At 47.1% G+C, this 19,316-nt stretch overlaps 1 protein-coding gene and 1 long non-coding RNA gene across 2 annotated transcripts in view; one reads left to right on the forward strand and one right to left on the reverse strand.

Annotated features, from left to right (window-relative positions):
* Positions 1–574: 574 nt before the first annotated feature.
* The window catches only part of LOC145722290 (uncharacterized), a 44,543-nt gene continuing 25,801 nt past the window's right edge, over positions 575–19,316 (forward strand). The window contains exons 1-2 of the long non-coding RNA XR_014146434.1: positions 575–960; positions 12,551–12,616. This is a non-coding gene — a long non-coding RNA (uncharacterized LOC145722290). The remainder of the gene's footprint in view (positions 961–12,550; positions 12,617–19,316) is intronic.
* TNR (tenascin R) overlaps positions 1,657–19,316 on the reverse strand; it is a 399,529-nt gene continuing 381,869 nt past the window's right edge. The window contains exons 20-23 of the mRNA XM_081824643.1: positions 19,134–19,230; positions 14,879–15,040; positions 10,380–10,543; positions 1,657–9,461 (exon numbers count right to left, since the gene is read on the reverse strand). Of these exons, the coding sequence (XP_081680769.1) occupies positions 9,342–9,461; positions 10,380–10,543; positions 14,879–15,040; positions 19,134–19,230 (543 nt within the window). The 3' untranslated portion in view covers positions 1,657–9,341. The remainder of the gene's footprint in view (positions 9,462–10,379; positions 10,544–14,878; positions 15,041–19,133; positions 19,231–19,316) is intronic.

The following is a 19,316-nucleotide window of genomic DNA, read 5'->3' on the forward strand; positions in this document are numbered from 1 at the left end:
GAAATTCCTTTAAGTTCCACTGTATACGTCTAGTTTCCATTTCCCAGATAACACGCAGGGCGAGATTCAGGCCATGGGCTTTATCTGCATATTACAACGGTCCCTCCTCAGGTAACACCATCCCGAGGTGTGGGTTTCCAGGGTGGCTTATTTCAAAGAAGACCAGGAAATGGGGTTGTTTTTAAAGGTCTTCTCTTGCTGCCCTCACCGAAATGTTTTTTAGGAAATTATGGAGGAAGAAGAAATGAGCCACAGGGAACAGGCTCTGAAAAGTGTCAGCACAGGGCAGATGCTTCAGTGGGAGACTGTCATGTGACTGGAAGCTGGGGTTTTTGTCCCTGTTGCTCACATGGCCTAGGTTTGGGAACAGGACTGCTGGAGCCTAGAATCCTGGGAGGAATGGAACTTAAAAAACAATTTTATTTCCAAATTTTTAAAGTATTCTCTAAGTCCCCTTTAAAAGTATTTCTCTATCTCCCTTTTAACATGGGAACATGGAGAAACACTGCTCCCTCTTTGCCCTGGAATTTCATAAGGTTCCATCTACCCCTGGCCTGTGGAGAGCTCTGTCATCAGACTCCTTCTAGGGTGCCAGGGAGCCAGGAGCACATGACGACTCTACCACTCCTAGCCTTGCTTCTACAGGTTATGCTGTTCCATGCCCTCTTACTCTGATTTGTGCTGTTCCCTCCTCACCGTCCCCCTTGGGTAATTCCTATGGTCGTAAGACTCAAGACAGGCAGACGCCCCTCCCCGCAGGCAGTCTCCTGGAATGCCCCTCCCTCTCCAATGAGGGTGTAGGGAGGACTTGTCTGGGTTCAGGCCCCCAACTCTGCTCTGTTACTGTCTCCTCTACACTTCTACCTTGCGTGCTTGTGGAGCTGAGCTGGATGGAAGTTTCCCTCATGCCCCTGCTCTTCGGGCTGTTACCTGGCCGGGTCTTACCTGTATGGTCTGGAGGTGAGCGTTGATCTTACAATGTGCACAGGGCTCATTTTCAAGGGAAGGAAAGGGAGAACGCTTTCCCAGGTTACCATGCCTGAGAGGCAGGTGGTCACAGGAGCTGGAGACTGAGCTGAAGGTAGACAGGCTGGGCAAGTTAGGACAATTAAATAGTCTCTGCCAGTGCCCCTAGATGGCACTAGAGCCTTGGAGATCCAGCTACCACTGGGCACTCCAGGGTCAAGGGAACTGGACAGCGAGTCAGTCTTTGTGACTGATCAAGGGCTCCACACCATAGACCAGACCGGTCTGGGTGAAGCTGGGGCATCCAGTAGAGGCTAGCACCCATCAGGGACCTCTTCTGAGGGTAAAAGCAATGGGTGAGATGAAGAATTCAGAGTGGGTGGGAGGTGGAGGAGGAAGAAAGAGAGAGAGAGGCAGAGAGAGGAAGAGTAGATAGTGGGAAGAGGAAGGAATGTAAGGGCGTCAAGGCTATAATGAGAGAACAGGATCAAGGACGGCAAGGGACACAGTTGGAGTAGTAGGACCTTCAGGGATGAGAACAAGGTGATGCAGAGAAGATCTTTTGGCAGAAGTGGCGGTAAACCCGGAGGGGAGGAGGCCCAGAGAAAAGGAGAAGGCAGGCTGGCCATTAAGAAAGGCATGCCTCCCCAGTTCCCCACAGGACTCAGAAGACGCACACCATTCCTTCCGGATCTTTTATTGACGTATAGAAAATGTGTTTAGAAAAGGAACTATACAGAAGCTAAAAGCAATCAGGACTAAAAATACTAGTTAACAATGGTTAACAAGCGGAGATTCCAGTCTTTGAGCTACGGTGCCACGAAAGGCGGGGGGAGGTTGGCTTCTCCTCTCCCATCCTCTGTTTTTACTTTTATTTCAGTTCGTGAAAGTGTACATCGCCTGAAGAGTATGTACTCCATTTTCTTCTTGTTTTTTTTTTCTTCCTTCCAGTCTTTCTTTTAAGTAAATGCTTTTCCCAAGCACAGTGTAGCTACAAAGGCAGTAAATTGGTCGGTGTTATTTTTACCTGAAAAGGCCGTTAAAGGTTAAAACGACAAACTCAAATTCGGGGGGCCTGGAGGATTTGGTGTTTATGGTTTCTCAGAACAACAATCTAGAGACCACCAGGGTGGGTTTCAGCTGCCCGGGCCCAACATAACAGCTCCCTCAAAGTCACAGCGACTTGCTCAGGGTACCTGAGAGGCCCCGTGGACCTGGGGCGCATCTGAGGTCGGAATGACTGGATGCCTGGGTGTGTGTTCAGGATAAGAAGGAGGAGATTGATGTTATCGGTAACGCATCTAGATTTTGACCCTTGAATCTGTGGAACCATGGTGTGAGTCTAGAGGCCATGGGAAGGGAAAGGGGGTTGGTAGGGGGGCACTTACTTGGCTGACATTTTTGTAGAAACCATGGCATCCGCTGCATCTAACACAGAGGTATCTCACCTCCCCCCAGCAGCCTCCACATGGAAGAGGACCATGAAATGCCAAGTTCTTTCTTGGGGAAATCTATTCCTTTATGGCTAAGTAGCATTCAGTTGAGAGGAAGGGGTTCATTTCTGGAGTTTGGGCCTGGCAGCCAAAAATACAATTTACTCAGTACCAATTTCCTTCTAAATTCCTCAGTGTGGCAAAGAGAGCTGAGATTGTACCTAACTGTTCTCTGAGAACCCATGACAACACACACATCCCCACTGAGGAGGTAGGGACAGGTTGGAAGAGGGAAGTAGTAACTTCTGTTTACTGCCTTCTTCTAGCCTCATTCCCCAATTTTTCCACTGATGTGTCCCTACAGGGACACTCTCATGGTACTCATGAAAGTCTGGGAGGAAAGAGCCCAATCAGTCTGCAGCCTGCTGGTTTTAGCCTAAAAATTCAGGGATTTCTACATTTGATACTGCCTATATTGGTTTCAATATATTAATAACATAACTCCTTTCCTCTTAAATTCTGGAGTAAAACTGGTGATCCAGGAACACACACCATGATTATTCTCCCCAATCTTGCCAACCTTGTCTACCCAGTTTGAGAAGAATGATTCTGGAATTCCCTACTCTTCTAATGTTGGGTGGGAAAGAGGCCACTATATTCCCAAAGGAGTGGGTTTGGGGACATAATGTTTGTGTCCTAGTCTTTTTTATCTGCTACCAACCTGCTGTGGAACTTTTTCTTACCTCCCCAATTAAAAACATAAAAAGAGAAAGAAAAAAAAAAAGAAAAGGAAAGAGCTGTCTGGCTGTTTCTTACTTCTGAGGGTGAGGTGGAAGGTCCCCTGGAGTATGTGGCAAAAAACAACACAAGAACTCCCTTTTCTTAAAAGACAGAGAGAAGTGGCTTCAGAAGCCCCTTTGTGCAAACATTAGTAAATCCAAGATGGCAGCCATTTGGCTAAACAAGTAGAAGGGGCAGCAGTCTCCTGATAGGGGAAAAGCAAGGGCTTTAGAATTAGGCAGAGGGATTCCAATTATGGCTCTCCTTAGACCTGTGTGACTTTGGGCATGTCACTAAACCTTTCTGTGCCTCCATTTCTTCATCTGTCGAATGGTTAAACTTGAGTCAGGGTTGTGGTGAGGATTTAATGAAGTAATACAGGTAAAGTTCCTAGCACAGTATATCTAGAAAGTAGTAGGAGTGTAATAAATACCATTTCTCTTAGTCTTCATCTGGGGAGAGAAGTATTAAAAGGCCTATGCCAGATCTGATCTCAGCTGTGTTACTAATTAGCTGTGTGAACTTGGGCAAGTTGCCTAACGTTTTTGGACTTCTTTTTCCTGAAGTATGACATGAGAGGGTCAGGTTAGATGATCTCCAGTCCCCTCCTGCTCTGAAGGTATGTTCCCAACATTTGTCTTTTGGAGGCAGCGTTGAACACAGTGGCATCTGGCGGCGGGATGTTAGCAACACAGGGTGTCCCTGGGGCTGCTAAACCAGAAATGGGAAGAAAACAATAGTTCTCATCAGTGCCCTTGCCTCCTGGCCACACATCGGGACCCAAACCCTCTCTGTGGCTTAGATGTTCCAGGACTCCTGGGATCTTGCTCTGCCTCCAGGAGCCCATGGTGCCAATGAGCCAAATCCAGTACCTGGAAGGGCAGATGCGGTGAGACTGAAAAGGGTTAAATGTTTCTGAACTGGAAATTTAGCATCAGCCCAGCCTCACAGCAGACAAGGAGGAGCTGATTTGTCAAATTAACAGAGGGGGCAGAGCAGTCTGAGGGACAAGAGCTGTGTTATTTGGATACTCTGCAATAGCCTTATTAAGCTTGGGAAGGAGGGAGGCTTTCCGGTTTGGAGAAAATGCAACACTGTCCAAAGACTCTGAGATTTGCCAAGGACATTTGGACAATGAAGTGCTGCAGGTGCAATGAAGTCAAGCTTCAGGCAAGAGGTGACCTTGAAAAATTAATCAGAAATGCTGGAGAAGACAAATCAGGCTTGTGAGTGCCGTGAAGGAAAAGTGAGGTCCAGGCAGGACTGGTTAAACACTTCTGCTTCTCATTTTCTAAGTGACAGGGCTCTGGTGCCTTAGTTTCTCCTGAGGTGGGTGAACTGACAGGAGCTCTCTGGTGGGAGGTGAAACCAGAACTCAAGGAATTAATGCAGGTCCCTAGACCCTTACACTTGCTCTCTGTACTTCTACTGTGGGCCATTGGTAGAAGGCTTGCTTTCAGTCTCCAATCATCCATCAGCTTCTTTTATTTGTTTTTATTATTTTATTTTATGTTTTATATTTTATGTTTTCTTCTTCCCTGCTATTTCTCAAAGCTTGAAGAACACAGACTGGACATAAGCAAATCTAATGTGGCTACCATTAGGATGAACCAGAGCCATTCTTTCAAACTGGACCTGTATCTACACAACACACCCACTTAAGTATACTAGACCTTTTTTCCCTCCTTGCTTTTGGAGATCTCATTTTCTGTGAATTCTCATTTGGCCTGTTGGTGCCAAATGCTAGAGTACAGTTGAGGGAAACTTGGTCACATTTGTGTGGGGTGGGGTTACAGAAGAAACAAAAGTATGGGGGAGCATTTAGTCAAAGATGTTAGGGAACATGGCCAAAGGACCTGGAGGTCTAGCCAGAGAGAGGCTACAGGCATCACCCAGAAGCCAGCATGGTGTCTCGCCTTTCCTGAGCGTGGAACCTCTCTGTCACTGATATCTGGAGAAAGACGGGCCACCCAGGGAGGCTGGGTGGAGCTGAGTCTGCCACTCCTGGCATCTGGAGCTTTGTGTAAGAGGCAGACTCCCAAACTTCACAGATCTCCCCCGCACCCCCAGGCCTCCAAGGTCCCAAGGCCTTGGCAAGTTTGAAGCAAATGAACAAATTATTCCATCTTCTGTGGGATTATTGGAACTAAACTGAAGTTTGAATCTTTCCTTTTCAAAGTTTTAGGACTAGACAGTGAGATACAAGAATGTCTGCTTTGGAGGGAAAGAAAAGGAAGTAGGAATGAGACTGAATAGGAGTCAGGTGATCAAAAGCAAGCACAGACCCTGAGTAAGTAGTTCTACCTTTCCTGAAATTCTGGGCAGAGGTTAAAGTTAAAAAAAAAAAGAAAGAAAGAAAGAAAGAAAGAAAAGAAAAGAAAAGAAAAAGAAAGAAAGAAAAAAGAAAAAGAAGAAAAATGTTTTTATTCCCCAGGAATACTTGCAAGTCCAGGTCATGAGCCGTCTATTTCAGCCTCCTCAGCTTGGCGCATTTACTGCTCATAGGTTCCACTTTTTCTCAACTGATGCTTTTAAAAGAGCTCTTTGAAACGATTCCATAATGACCTACTGTCCCTTAATCTACAGCTCTGTGCTGGGACCACATTTTAAAAGTATAAATGTGATTAAGGTTGTTTGGTTTGGCATTGAGCTCATTGGCAACCTTGGTTCTTCGGGTTTGTCTTTGAAATAAAAGTTTTCAGTGTGCAGGGAACTGGTTGGTTTCCAGGGAACAGGGTAGGAGGTGGCTTACCCCTGCTTGGGCTGCCCAGTTTGGAGCGTGTAGGTGAGGCGTAGGGTGGATTTAACTATTTATGGAAGTTTGCTCTGCATTTCCTTGCTGCCATTTTTACTGTTCTTTTTATTTAACAATTCAATCCCCTGTGCAAATCAGTTGACTGGTTTTCCTGAAACTTGGTTTGGTGTGAGTTCTGGAAACCCCGAGGGCCTTGCTGTCCTCAATCCCCACCATGTTTCACAGTTACTGGCGGTGACTGGGGATGGTGATCGCCACCTTGTGGCCACACCTAGCAAGTCTCCCTCCTCCAGTTAAATCCAGTCTAAAGGCCCTGTGGGAGTTTTCCACAGATTTGTGGTCTCCCCCCGCCCCTCCCCCACCTTCCAGAAAGAACCCTGGAAATTGTGAGTTACTCTGTTGGGAACTATCTTTATCTGATGGGGAAATGAGAAAAGGAAAACCTGGATCTTGGATCTAGGCAGTGGGTCTGTTGCAGTCATTGTTGGTTTTGTTGGTTTATAAATGCCTATAATTAGGACTGGGATTAAATCCTAATCCTGCACTTAAATTGCCTCTGGGCAGGGTCCACTTCTATTCCTGTGAGTCCCTTGAGAGCAAATGGTGTGCGTAGGTGAGTGCATTGTGAATATCGCTTACTGGATCAACCCTTGGGAAGAACACAAATTTGGAGGAATAAGATAAGCAGGAATCAGTGAGTAAAGTTAAGAAGCTCTAGCTTAGTTGATCATGGATCTTGGGGAGAGAACGGGCACAGTGTCTCTTGAAGATGGTAAAAGCTCGCGAGAAAATCACTCAACTTAATAAAAGGAATCTATACATCCTTTTATAGGAGGTTGGGTGAGCTAATCTTTGAAGTCCTTTTCTTGCTTTAAAAGTTTTTGAAATGAATTCAGGCAATGCTGCAGATACTATTTATAAAAATGTTCCATAGGGTAAAATGGTTGTAATGAAAGGCAGGTTTTGGTTTCCACTGATACTTCCTGGCTTTCACCTGAATTGACCACACAGGGAATCATAATCTCTTTTCGTTTCAGGTCCCTTGATGAGGTAGGCTGTACTGGAACCACCCAGGCCCCTGGGCTCTGCTTTTATGGGCAAAAGGAACTCGGCCTCTTACTTGGCATTACCTTCTCTGCAGTTTTTTTTCCTGTGTGTGTATGTGTGTGTGTGTGTTTTATTTATGACTTCTGAATCTTCCTTTCTTTTCCTTCCTTTCTTCCTTCCTTCCTTCCTTCCTTCCTTCCTTCCTTCCTTCCTTCCTTCCTTCCTTCCTTCCTTCCTTCCTAAATAAAGGAAGGCTTTTGGTGAATTACTAATCATGCTCTCTCATCAACGCCAATTTCTATTTAGATTTTCAGATCAGAAACTAGCACTATTGACTATCAAAACCAAAAAGGAAGTTGGTAGCCATTCTAGTCCAAGCTTCCATTCAACAGGGGGGAACTGAGGTCTGGAGAGAGAAAACCACCTTCCTGATGATGTCACAGAACAAACAACATGGCAGAGGTGGGCGTATACCTTAGTCCCCAGCTTCCTTTCAGTGTGCTCCCTACTATTCATTGGTTTCCCACTCTCCAGCTGAATCGCATTTAATTTACATGTTTCTGGACAGGACTGTTTCCCTTTCTTCCTCCTTCTCCTAGTTCTTTTGAAGCCCATGATGACCTGAGAAATGGTGATGTGGTCTCCACGTCTCAGCCCCAGGTTTGTCAGTCACAGCCTCACAGAGCGGTGGGCAAGGCCTTGGAGGCCTGCTAAGGCAGGGTGCCTGCAGCTAGTGGCAGCCAGCTTCATCCACATAAAGTGTGATCAGCAGCCCAAGGGACTGTCTTTTCCTGGGGATCAGAGCTGGGTTAGAGTGTAGCTGTTTCCATTAGGAAACTGCCAACTCTCCAGCTCTTCCGGCAACTGGTTGGGGAAGGAACAAGATGACCCAGTTTGGCTAACCATGGGCATTACAGAAAAGAGAAGAGGAACGCGAGGGGCAAAGGGGAGGGCAGCTGGGGAGCCGGGTGTGGATTTTGGTAGATGCCTCAGGGATAGCTACCACTGACATTGGATTTGGAGAAGCCAAACGGTCATGGTTTCTAGAGCCTCCAGCTCTCTTGGGCTTAAAAATCAAATCACGGTAGTGAAGAGAGCACATCTCATAAAATGGGAGGTAGGCACACAGTCGTCCCCTATTCACCTTTGGATTTCCAGATGTAATTTCCTCTGGCACTTTTCATTTTTCCTCTCAGAGGCAGAATAATAAAAGATGGAGAAAGGCTTCTCATGATGTCAACTCATTACAGAGGTCATTCCTATTTCCCACAGGACCAAAAAAGAGCAAAAAACAAAAACAATCCCCTCCTGAATTTCACCTCTTTCCAGGAATTATCAGTCAGGGGAATGGCCGGCTGGTCATATAACTTCTTCTTCTAACCCTTATTAAGCCACCCACATTAAGGAGAGCTTGGCTGAACACAGAAATGAGGCCTTCCGTTTGCAATTCAGAAAAAAAAAATCCACGACAAATAGGACCAGAAATAAGAAAATAGAGTTAGGTAAGATCTGTGTTTCCCATGGGACCTGTAATCTCAAATGGCAGACGCCCTGATTTCTACTTTTGTCCTTTCCTCAGTGTCTGACACCAAGTGCTCAACCCACAACCATCTCCCCCTTTCACCCACAAAGGAAGTTCTGTCTGGCTGACCCAAGAGAGGGGGAATGACTTATGACCCTCAGGGAACACGGCCACTATGCAGCCCAGGGCCAGGTGTGGACAATGCCTTGGGCTTGTGGGGCCGTGGGGGTCTAAGGGTAAGATGGACGGAGGCACAGGGTTGATTGGGGCTGGGAAGGAGGCCACTGCTCTTAAAAGGTAATAGGACACTTGGCTGGTAAGAGTGTCAGAAGACGAGAATCTTTGGCCCACTAAAAAGGACTTGGGTTGTTGGGATGGGGTGAGGTTAATCTGTTTCCTCTGAAGGGGTGTTGATGACAGAGCTCTCTTCCCGAGGCTTCTCCCAGGGGCTGCTGTGAGAACCTGGCCATTCAAGGCAGTGACCAGAGCACGAATACCTGGTAGTGAAAGGCAACTCCTGGGAGTCCAGGAAAAGAAGGCCTGGTGCCATAGCAATCTGACCCCAGGACTTGCCTTCAAGTTGGTCTCTTTAAAACATTCCAGACTTGCCCTCCTTGGTGGGAAAGGAGGGGAAGGTTAAGGATGACTAAGGGGGAGGGAGCATGGAGACCGAGGCCCAGGCCCGGGACAGCAGGCACCACGAGAAGCTACATCCTGCTTCCTCCAACACCCTTCCCTTGTTGCAAAGCACAGTACTCTTACCCCCCACCCCTTGTTTCATATTATAAAATACAAACAAATGAAAGAAAAGGTCAGTTGGCCCGCGGCGACCCACTGCTCAGAACTGCAACGACCGCCGTTTCCTCCCCACCGTTAGGCGGTGGCTGTAGGGACGCATCTTCATCTCCACGAAAGGGATGGAGAACTCGTGGCCTTTCCAATGGTACCAGTTGATCCCCTAGGAAGGAGAAAGACATGCATGTCAGGTCACCAGCTTGAAAAGAGGGACAACACCAGGAGTGGGGAATCCAAGATGAGGATTTAGCCATTCTCCACTAACAGGAAGCTTTGTGGCCCGGCTCCCGATACCGTCCAAGGAGCTGGGTCTCTTTCCACCTTTTCTTTTTAAGCATGCCTGTGGCCTGAGTGTTCATCAGGCCTGTATGTCAGGTTATTTCTTACTGCCAGCTTTATGTTTTTGGCTTTTAAGATTTGCATGTACCAGTTATCAGTGTTGAATTTCAGAATCCCAATAGTATACGAGCATTTTGTGGAGAATGATCGTGTTTGACTGCTCACTCCTGATGGGAGAGTCAGGTAGTTTCCACCTAAGGTGACTAGCCATCTTGGTTGGCTCAGGACTGAGGGGTTTCCCTGGCTGCTGGCCTTTGGGTGCTAAAACTGGGAAAGTCCCAGTTGGTCATCGTATCACCCAGCCCAGTCTGTGGACTTGTAGTTTCTACTGGGGAAACATAGTCCAGTTTACACTGGTTTTCTGATCTCTCCTTTCCTGGGACCCTTCTTTAGAGAAGGTTGAGCCTGTGAAGCTGTTCCTAACATTGATAAGCTCTCTATAGGATGGTTTAGATGAGGAAATGAAATGGAACGTGCTGGTGGTCAAAGGCTTCTCTGGGTGAGTTCTAACTTCTGAGTCCAAATGCTTTTCTTTCCCTCCTCTGGTTTCTGCTTTGTCCTGCCCTTATTTCAGGGCCTGCCTTACTTTCCTCTTCATGATAGTCCTTTCTCAAGACTGACATTTTTTTTTTTTTTTTACAAAGGGGAATGTAAGACCCACTTGTGCACTGAACACATAAAGCTAAGTGACAGTGGGTTTCACAGCCCTGGCTCATTCATAACAGTGGCGAGCTTCACTTACCTGACTGTGCCTGGACTCTCCATATTTCCCGTTGAGGTTGGTCCGATGGCAGTTCTTATACCACCAGGCCCCCTTGTAGGACAGGGCGCAGTTGGTAACTGCAACATCATTGTCTCTGTCCTCTGTGGAGAAAGGGCGTCCTTGATGATAGCTGAGGGAGTCTCCTGTAAAAAACAAAGATGCTTTTGTAAGGCCATCTGATTTGTCCCTCTTTTGTCAGGATTGTCTGGACATTTGACCCGCTCCCAACACACCTAGCCTCCACTTAAGGGACCTTCCATTTACCTCTCTCATTTCCACCCATTTCCTCAGCCGGGCTGTACGGAACTCTACTCTACCTTAATCCCTGGCTCAGCTGCTTCCTTGCTGCTCTCAGCAACTCATTTCCTCATCCCTCTGACTTTCTGCTCAGAGCTCTGTCCACTCAGTCCACCTCATACCTCTATCTGTTTCTTCTAGGCCTGCACTGGGCACCAATATTCATGATTCCTTTGTCCCCAGAGGAGACAGTGATGAGCCATGGCCACTTGAGTCAATCTGGGTTACCACCGTGCATCCATGGCCTGGCCTTCTCCATGGTTTATTAGCCTGGTCAACCCTCACCCAAAACCTCACATTCAGAACTTGGTGCCACATGTAAAGAGGGATCTCAGCAAGCTCGAGTTCCTGTCCATAGGAGAAAGCATGATGAGAAAATCCTAACCATGTCCGAGAAGTGGTTGGGAAAAGCAGGGCTGTATCTTGGGGAAGTTTACATACGGGATAGACTGCTTGGATATGTGGTAAGATCTCTAGCCTTAGAGGCAAACAGAGGTGTCTGGGTGTTGTCTTGCTGGGATGTTATGAATTGATGATATGAATTGAGTATTTGAGGTGAGGGATCAAACTTTAATTAGTTTATAACTATTGGCTGAACTTTTGGTGGGACTTGTGGTTGGAGATGTCGTGAAGGGGCGAATGCTGTTGAATCAATGTTATTGTAGATGCTTCTGAGGTTGCTTTAAACTAGGAGAGACCACCGTTCTAGGTCATCTGTGGTATCTGAGTCCACATTCATGGTGGCCACTCAATGCCTCCCCTGCTTCCTGCCACAGCTTAACTCTGAGGGGATGATTTTTGTTCTACGAGGAAGCCTGATCCCCTCAGGTCAGTTGGATCCCTAACTCAACATACCAGGTCTCTTTCCCCTCCTTTTCATCTTCTCCCAGGCTCCAAGGAATCTGGTTTTGTGTCCATCAAGAGCTAATCCCACTACCTGAAACTCATTATTTTTTTTTTTAAGATTTTATTTATTTATTTGAGAGAGAGAGAGAGAGTGAGCACGAGCAGGGGGTGGGCAGAGGCAGAGGGAGAAGCAGATTCCCCGCAGAGTGGGGAGCCCCACGTGGGGCTTGATCCCAGGACCCTGGGATCAGGGATAAGTTAAGCAGAAACTTAACCAACTGAGCAACCCAGGTGCTCCCCTGAAACTCATTCTTTCCCATTTCTTCCAGGTCTGGAAGAAGGCAGAAAAGATTTCTTATCTTTTTCTCTTTCATATTTATATATTTTAGCATATTCACCTCCTCCAATCCTAAATCATATTCATATCCTTTAGCTTTAAAACTTCTTGGATTAATCCTATTCTCTAGGGACCCTTTCTTTACCATTGGTTTAACTCTGTTGCCTCTACCTGCCTCCTATCTTCTCATCTCCTGCTTGTCCTTCTGTAATCTAGAATGGACTCTCAACCGCTGCTCCCAAATCTGGCTTCCCTTCCCATTTCTGCCTCATACCCACCTCATATATTCAGTACATTGTCCAAGTCTTGGTTTTTCTCTCTCAAACTGCTGTTCAGATTTATACCTTTCTCTTAATTCCTGACATTAGTCAAGTCTCCTATTATCTCCTGCCAGGATTAATGCAGCAGCTGACAACTGGTCTCTGTTCTTCACTCAGATTTACTTTATCCAGTTTATGGCTGTCACATTGATCTTCCTAAAACCCCCAAATCCAAAAGACTCAGGACCTACCATGGCTCCTCACTGCTCACCATAGTAACACCGCTCTCTTGGTTTTAAGGCCCTTCCTCCACCAATCTTCTTTCTGTTTCTTCTGAACTCACACCCTGCCCTAGGGAGCCAGGGGCCCTCCCTCCACAGTAACTGCTCCTTCCGTGACTTCTCTTCCAGGGTTTGCCTTCCCTCACCATTGGGACACCAGCCAGATGTTGTTCCTTCCTAGGCCAAGAGCGCCTGGTAAGCTGGAAATGAGTACCATTTCTTTTGTGGTTCTTTTTAAAAAATAGATGTTTAGGGTGCCTGGGTGGCTCAGTTGGTTAGGCATCTGCCTTTGGCTCGGGTCGTGATCCCAGGGTCCTGGGATCGAGCCCCACATTGGGCTCCCTGCTCTGCGGGAAGCCTGCTTCTCCCTCTCCCACTCCCCCTGCTTGTGTTCCTTCTCTCACTGTGTGTCTCTCTCTCTGTCAAATAAATAAATAAAATATTTAAAAAATAAAATAAAAGCTCTTGACCTGAACACTTGGAAATAATGAATTTAAAAAAAATTAAAAAAAAAATAGATGTTTAGTTCTTGCAGAGACCATGTCTTATGCTTCTTTTGAGTGCCTGTAACTTGTGCAATGAACTTCTAGGGGTTGCTCAACAACCTCTTATTGATAACTTGATTTGGAATTTTCAGTTCTACTCCAGTTAGAGTCCTGACTAGAGACTTAGATTTTTGTAGCTTGAGAAATGGGGACAGGAGAAAGGGCTGAAGGTGGATTGGAGGCCATGGGATGGATTGTTGCCAGGAGGGCCAATAAAATGAGCAACAGGTCAAGATAAAGGCCAGGGGAACTGGGCAATGGTAAATGCCAGAAAAAGAGGATGGGCTCTTCCCCACTGGAGACCTTCTGGTCTTAACAGAGCAACCATTGGGTAGAGTTGCCCAGAGAAAGGGGCAGCCTACATAAGCCCAGGTTTTCATCTTTTGAGGAAGATGAACTGAATATTTGAAGGGAGGGGTCAGACTGTGATTAATTTATGATGATTGGTAGTTTTCTGGCAGGATTTGTCTAGGAAACATGAGAGTCGAATGCGGTCCCACAGTCCTGCCCTCCATGGGGCCCAGTAGCAAGATGGAGCTTCGGTAAAGGAAGCAGTGGTTGGGCCCACAGGAGGCAGAGAGAAGCAAAGACCTGGAGCAGGTGAAGAGAGGGGAGGAAGGTGGGACATGGGAGCAAGGGGCAAGTCTTGCTTTTCTTCCTGTGGGAAGAATAAGAACTGCTTTTCTATAGGCACAATTCTAATCTTAGGGAGTTGATTATATCAGGTTTTCTTGAAATGATTTAGTCTGATATCTGCTTCAATACACTCCATTTCAATGGTTCTTTTATGCCCAAAGTGTAGTAAATTGGAGCTATTATTAGGGGCACCTGAGGCAGATCTGACCAACTGTCATTGGGAATAATCTCCAATATGAACAATAATAAAGCATGTCTTCCTATGGAGTAACAATATGTGGCTGAGAAGAGAAATACTTGGACAGGTGCAGTAATCGGAAGGGCAACACCTTGATGATCTTCTTAATCCCAAGAGGCATAAAAATGCTGCTAAAATTATACACTAGCATTTAGCCCTAAAATTGGAGCTAATGAAAGGACCAATAACTGTGTACCAAACAGTAGAATGTTTGGCAAAACAGGTTTTTATGAAATGTGCTATAATAGAACCCAGGAAACAGATTGGCAAAGCCTAAGAAGCAGACTGGATATTATGTTCCGATAAAACTATTAATGCAACAGAGCTTATAGAGATGGTTGTTCTACTTAGTAGAAATGTCATAAAAATCTATACAGGAAATGTGAGCATGTATTTGGTTCTTGTGGAGGAATGAAAAGAAACGTGGCCAGTGAGGGTCATTCCAGGGCTCTTGCTGGCACCTGACGAAGGCCTTATGATGACTGCTTAGGGGAGGGGGTCCTCTCAGAATATGGAGTTGCAAGATGGTTTTCCTGGATGTCATCACAGGGGGGACATTTCTCCCCAGACAGTAGATGATTATGTTCTTGTTGGATTAGAGCCCATATTAATTAATCTAGACAAGAAAAATAATGCTTTGTCCTCACACTGCGCTTTTTTTTTTTTTTTTAAACTTTAAAAGTACTTCCGCTGCATTGGTTGCATCTTTTTCTGACTACTTTGTGAAGTAGGGCAGGCATCCTTATTATGATTTTCCAGATGAGGAAACTGAAATCCTGAAAAATTGGTTTCAGATCACCGGGGTGGTTAGAGACCGAAGGGACCAGCGCCAGTGATTCTCAGCCCTCCCTCCGCCCTGCTCTTTGGCTGGCAGGGAATTCACACGCTGCTCTTTGGCTGGCAGGGAATTCACACGCTGTGGGAGTGCCGCCACTGTCCGGGCCGTTCAGGCTTAGACCGCGGGGCGTGGCGGGGGGCGGGGGGAGCTGGTCCTGCTGCCCGCCCACCGGCCCGGCGTCTGCTCAGGGGCCGGGGTACCTGCGGTGCCGTTGTAGCCCCCTAGGCGCAGCTTGTACAGATTTCTGCCGTCCTCCACCGAGAACTTGTCGTAGTAGGCGAAGGCCGCCTCCTGGCCGTCCCGCATGTCCACGCGCAGCTCGTAGCGGCCCTGGGATGTGATCCTGTGTATGTTGTCCAGCCCTGTGGAGAAGAGCAGAGAATGCTGGGGGCCTGGTCCCAGCGGCTTTGGAAATGGGAGTGAAATGGGACTGTGGCCTCACAGTGGATGTTACAGAGGGGGAGGGGGATCCAGATTGCTTTTGCCCTCAGCCCTTCTCAGGTCATTTATCTGACAGACCTTGCCAGACTCAGAAACTCCTCCTGCAAAAAGACAAACCCTGGTCTGCTGATGGGTCCCCCCCGTCACCCCATGTCAGCTCAGGGGTCCTAACATCCAGTCTTGACTCAGTAGCACACAAACCTTAAGCCTCGGGATTCCTGGCCCTGTCCCCTACCACCTTCCACTCCAAACCATGGTGTTGGGTGAAAATGACAAGACGTATTACATGGGCGTGAATTCTTTGGCTTGAGTGATAGGAAGCCAGAGGTAGAAATGCTGATAGAAGAGTTCAGGACAGGTGCTAGGGGCCTAGGAGAGCCAGATATCCTACCATCGCCTAGTAGCCTGCAAAAGAGATTCTGTTCACCTTATATTACACTGCCTTGCCCTTTCTCAGCTTCCAGCCCTCCTGGGGCTCCCATAGCCAGGTGAGGGGATATTGCCATTTGCCCCCTGACTCCAGTTCCTTTCTGTCTAATCTACCTGCTACAGTTTGCTTTGCCCCCTCTGCACTGGTCTTCTGGGGGTTATTTTCACCCATCTGCTTCTCTTTGGGCTCTAAGCTTCCCGGATCTTGGTCTAATAGATTCTCGTAAGGTGCAAACCTCTGTGAGCCCACATTCTCCTTGGCGATGTTTTCTCGTATATATTCCCTTGTCCGTTTGCCCTGGCTGGCTGGACTCTGGGACTTTCTGATTTTGACCTACCTGTCCAGACTTTGAACCACTCACCTTGCATTGCTGATGATCTCTAAGTCCTCCTGATTTCTATCTGCCTACTGAACCGAGGTCCTTTTGCTTTGCTGTCATAGCTGATATCTATCGGAGTATACCATGATGAGAATAAAAGAATTGCAGTGATGGAAGGGAATTTAGAGATTACTTAGGCTAATCTCTTTGTGGAAAAAGAGGTTGAAATCTACACAGGTGCTATTATTGGCTGAGGGCCACCTGGATCTTTCTGCTTCCCTATCCTGTTTGAGATTTAAAGCTTCATTTTGATTATAAGTTGAGGGCTGTTTGCTGTTCGCTGGGTTGCTGACCCACAACCTACCCTAGACTTGTGCTTGTGTGGATATAGTGGATCCTGGGGGTACCTGCCCGGATGCCCTTAGTAGATGGTGGACATGTCCCCCAGCTGCTGGATGTGTTGGCTGCTAACAGCTCACAGCTGCCTTCTTCTTGGATAATTGCCTTTGACCAAACAGGAGTCACTTCCCCTTAGTAGCTACATTCTCCCTCCCCCGTACCTTGAAGCAGACCTACATTAATGCCTGATGTAGGGGGTATGAAAGGCCAGACCCCTTGCCCTAGTGGGGACCAACTCGGAGGAGCAATTAATGATCCAGACCTTTCCTGAGGATTAGACTGAAGATCATCTCTCACCAAAATCACATTTTTGCATATTTTCCTCTGCTCTGTCTTGTTTCCTCTATTCCCCTACTCCTGAGAGCACTCCCCTAATAAATCCCTTGAACTCTGGTTCTGCTTCTGGGGAACCCAACTTGGGATATAAACCATGGGTCATAGTTACCCCTAACCTGAGTATTGCTACCAAACTATAGATCACCAGGCCATGCCTCTATTCAAGAGCCCTCACTGGCTCCCTATTACCTATGGCATTATGTCAGGACTTCTCTTCCTGGCTTTAGATACCATAATGTGCCTTCATTCAACCCACCTAACCTCATTTTCTTCTTTCCCTGTCTTGCACCTTTCCTCTGGTTGGATGGTTTCTTTACTATCCCATTTGCACATGTCAGAAGAATCCCTGCCTTCTCTCTTTTCTTGTCCTTTCCCTCCTGCATTCCTCTTACTCATTGACCGCCCAGAGCCTCCTCCACAAAGCTGACCCCTCCCCTCTCTGAGTATCTGTGCCTTCTCATCGGGAGTTCATCGGTTAGTACAGTGTTTCTCAGTGTGGGATGGCATCTCTCATGATAGAAGAAATACTTTGGGAATAAGGACTAAAATGTACTTAAACATAGAGGGAGAAAGGTATTTCCAAATTCTTTTTCTTTCTTAATAGTTTAAGGAGAAACCTTAACTCGGATCCTAACCTTGACTTTCAGTCTCAGTTTGGTTCTAGTACTTTGTGGTGAAACACCCAATACTTACTAACCTTCATTTGTACCACCGCCGGCAACGTCAGGCTTGGAGCCCCTGTATTTAACTGTCATTTAATAATATTAATATTGTTTTCCTTGTATGAGTTTTTAAGGCTCCCTTTTGTTTCGGCACATGATAACTAGCTTTCTATGAAGTTTCTTTCACAAAACAGTCGATTTAATTAAATAAAGCAAGTGATATAGAGAACATTTAAGTGCAGGACAGTTCAGCCACTTCACAGATAATGTAAAAATCATGGAATCGGAGCACAGCTGCTGAGGTACGGGGAACACGAGCCCTGTCTGCCAGGTGCCCGATTTGTGTGCATTGTACTTGTCCCTCAAGCTGTGTGCAAACTCCTGGAAGGTAAAAATACTTCCTATTCACCTGATTTCTCTCTCAATGTTCTTCTCGTGTAGCTTTATTACTTACATCAGCCAACACAGATCTGGGCATCCCATAGATACTCGATAAATTCTTATCATTGACGAACTGATCGGTGCCTACACTTTAAGTACCTACCATCTCAGACACTGTAAGAGGCAATGGGATGAAAACATGCCCAAGATGTGGTCCCAGTCCTGAAAGAAGTTTCCGTAGCATAGTCAAAAGAGACAGAAAGAAAAACCGGACACTGCTTTGGGCCCACAAAAGAGGGAGTGGCCAACCCTCCCATAGGCAAAGGGTGAGAAAATTGGGCAGGACAGGTTCCTCGAAGGAAGAGGAGTTTAGTTGGGTCTCTGAATATACACAGATGGGCACCAAGGTGTCCAGAGGAGGGGGATGGTGGGCTGGGAGAACATTCCTTGCAGAGGAAGCTGCAGTGATTCTGGAGGTTTGGAGTTTGGTGTTGGTGTGTGTATGGGGGTGGGGGTGAGAGGCGTGGGGTACTCAGTGGTGGGAGCAGCCTCCAGGGCTAGATTAGAAAGAGCCTTGTACCTCAACTAAGGGGTTTGGTTTTTACCTGGTGGTGATGAGGAGTCACTGAAAGGGTTTACAAATGAGGTTAACCACAGCTCAGATTTTGGGTGTAAGGAAGATGGCCATGTGGACAATGGAGACGTCCCGGAGGCAGGGAGGTCAGGTTGGGAGCTGTCGTGTGGCCTCCAGGAGAAAGACAGTGAGGCCTGGATGCCGTAGTGACCAAGATATAGAGAGGAGACCACAAATACGGAACCCGGTTATGCGCCTGTCCCCCTGCCTCCCTGTACATATCACTATGAAAATCTAACCCAGAGGGAGACGCAGGTAATCAATTTACTGCTTTCTGGGGTTGGCACCACTGCCACCTGCCTGGATGGGGTGTGTATTCACCTTCTCACACCAGCTCCATTCTCAATCTGCACCTCCCGCTTGGGTCAGACCTCTAGGAGATGGCAGGACACCTCCGAGGCCGTTTTCATTTTTCTCTTCCCTTGCCAAGTCAGGTAATAAGATTCCCCCGGGGAGCTGGGGCAGGGCGACTGCCTCCTCTCTCTCTCCTGACCTGTAGGCTGGCCGGTGGGTGCCTGGCTTCTGAGAGGTGACCAGCCAGCTGGCTGTGTCCTGCGCCCCCTCCCCCACCAGGCAGCTCACTTCCTTTGTAGTTGCCTCATGTCAAGACCCATCAGCATAAGAGACTATTAATGAGGATGGGAAGAGACAGAGCAAAGAGGAAAACACCACAATAAGATAAAAACAGATCAATAGTGGAGCCAAACAGAGCAAGAGGTACTGAAAGCAATTCACGAGCTGTCGACTTCCCAACAGACATGGCATTTCTGATCATCCCAGATGGACACAGAAAGGAGGGAGAGGGACAAAAAGCCAGAGCAGGGATCCCAGGGAAAGCACAAAGGAGGATTACCCAGCCAAAACTCATCCTCCAGGTTCCCGAAGCCGACACGGTACTCAGCCCACTTCCGGAAAAAATCCGTTTGGCCGTTCTGCCGTCTCTGGAACACCTGTTGGGGAGACAAGGGGGAGAAACAAAGTGATGCTGAAGAAAATAAACCCTCATGAGTAAAATCGCTGTAACTGAGTTTTCTAT

The sequence above is a fragment of the Leptonychotes weddellii genome, chromosome 6 (assembly GCF_054177405.1).
Source record: "Leptonychotes weddellii isolate Sample4059 chromosome 6, ASM5417740v2, whole genome shotgun sequence".
Taxonomy (NCBI): domain Eukaryota; kingdom Metazoa; phylum Chordata; class Mammalia; order Carnivora; family Phocidae; genus Leptonychotes; species Leptonychotes weddellii.